The sequence below is a fragment of the Manacus vitellinus genome, unplaced genomic scaffold, assembly GCF_001715985.3.
Source record: "Manacus vitellinus isolate BGI_N305 unplaced genomic scaffold, ASM171598v3 scaffold_123_pilon, whole genome shotgun sequence".
In the NCBI taxonomy this organism is placed as follows: domain Eukaryota; kingdom Metazoa; phylum Chordata; class Aves; order Passeriformes; family Pipridae; genus Manacus; species Manacus vitellinus.
Genome location: NW_021938915.1, coordinates 98,233 through 100,045, shown reverse-complemented (window position 1 = coordinate 100,045; position 1,813 = coordinate 98,233). Strand labels below are relative to the sequence as shown.

Here is a 1,813-nt window from a genome sequence, read left to right as displayed (position 1 = left end):
GACGTGCAGATGAGCAGCCTGGAGAAGCACCTGAGGAGCGCCGGCAGCAAACTCACCCTGTCCCTGGTGGGCACCGCGGGCACCACAGGGACGGGGATGGGCACGGGCATGGGGTCACCCCACGGCTCCACTGGGGGATGGGAATGGACACAAGGGGTCACCCCATGGCTCTGCTGAGGGATGGGAGTGGACACAAGAGGTCACCCCATGGCTCTGCTCGGGGACCAGGGGGATTTTGGTCACCCCATGGCCCTACTTGGGAACCAACATCAGGGGCACTGAGCTCACCCCACAGTCCCACTGGGGGGACTGGGATGACCCCATGTCCCCACTTGAGGGCTGGGGCCCAGGGGATCGGGGTCACCCCGTGGACCTGCTCAGGGACCAAGAGAGACCTGGGTCACCCCACATCCCTGCTTGGGGACTGGGGTCACCCCACGGCCCTGCCTGGGGACTAGGACTGGACTGGGGGGAGCAGGGTCACCCCACAGCCCTGTCAGGAACTGGGGTACCAGGGGGTACCAGGCTTACCCCTCCCTCTCCCCTCAGAGGGGCTCCAACTACGGCTCGCTGATGACCACGGAGGGGCAGTTCCAGGTCTATGCCAAGACAGCCTATTACAAGGTAGGGGGTGGGGGACCAGGCATGGCACCCACTGCCCCGGGTCCCACCCACTGCCCCCTGTCCCTCATCCCCCCGTGTCCCCCCAGGGTAACCTGGTGGCCGTGAAGCACCTGAACCGCAAACGCATCGACCTCACGAGGAAGGTCCTGTTCGAGCTGAAGCACGTATGTGACCCCCGGGGGGCGGGACCCCAGTGGGGTCGGGATGACCCCAGATGGGGCAGGGAGTGACCCCAAATGGGCGAGAAGTGACCCCAATGGGGTGAAGGTGACCCTCAACAAGGGAGTGACCCCCAACAAGGGGGGGGTGACTCCCAATAGGGGAGGGGAGCCCAGCCCGGTCCCACCCCACGGGTGGATGGGGGCAGCAGGAACCCCATGCCACCCCCTGTCCCCCCCAGATGCGGGATGTGCAGAACGAGCACCTGACCCGGTTCATCGGCGCCTGCACCGACCCCCCCAACATCTGCATCCTGACCGAGTACTGCCCCCGCGGGAGCCTCCAGGTACAGGGGGAGCTGCTGGGGGGGCAGGAGTGAGAGACACTCCCCCCCGAGACACCCCTGACCCCCCTGACCCTCTCCAGGACATCCTGGAGAACGAGAGCATCACCCTGGACTGGATGTTCCGCTACTCCCTCACCCACGACATCGTAAAGGTATTGACACTGCTCAGGGGGGGTCCCCATCTCACGAGGGTCCTCCCTCCATTAGGGTCCTCCATTCCCGTGCCCACCCGGGGGATAGGGAAAGGACAGGGAGGATCCCCCTTCCCATGGGAATCCCTATTCCATGGGGGTCACACATCCTGTGGTGGTCCCCAATCCCACAGGGCTCCCCTGTCCCACACGGATCCTTCATCCCATCGGGCTCCTCCATGCCATGGAGGTCCCCCATCCCACAGGAGGCCCCCATCCCATGGGGATCCCCCATCCCCTCGGAATCCCCCACCCCACAAGGGCCCCCCATCCCCCGGGGTGGGGAGGACCATCCACCCCCGATCTCCCTGCTCCTCTTCAGGGGATGCAGTTCCTGCACAACGGGGTCATCGTGTCCCACGGGAACCTCAAGTCCTCCAACTGCGTGGTGGATTCCCGCTTCGTGCTCAAGATCACGGACTACGGGCTGGAGAGCTTCCGCGCCGCCCCCGACGGCGACGACACCCACGCGCTCTTCGCCAGTGAGACCCCC

The 1,813-nt window shown here is 65.8% G+C and overlaps 1 protein-coding gene across 1 annotated transcript in view; it reads left to right on the top strand.

Moving 5' to 3' along the window:
* Nucleotides 1-1,813, top strand: part of INTS3 (integrator complex subunit 3) — a 35,914-nt gene that overhangs the window by 3,671 nt on the left and 30,430 nt on the right. The window contains exons 6-11 of the mRNA XM_029965904.1: nt 3-66; nt 550-624; nt 711-788; nt 1,025-1,129; nt 1,210-1,281; nt 1,643-1,812. Coding sequence (XP_029821764.1) covers nt 3-66; nt 550-624; nt 711-788; nt 1,025-1,129; nt 1,210-1,281; nt 1,643-1,812 — 564 coding nt within the window. The remainder of the gene's footprint in view (nt 1-2; nt 67-549; nt 625-710; nt 789-1,024; nt 1,130-1,209; nt 1,282-1,642; nt 1,813) is intronic.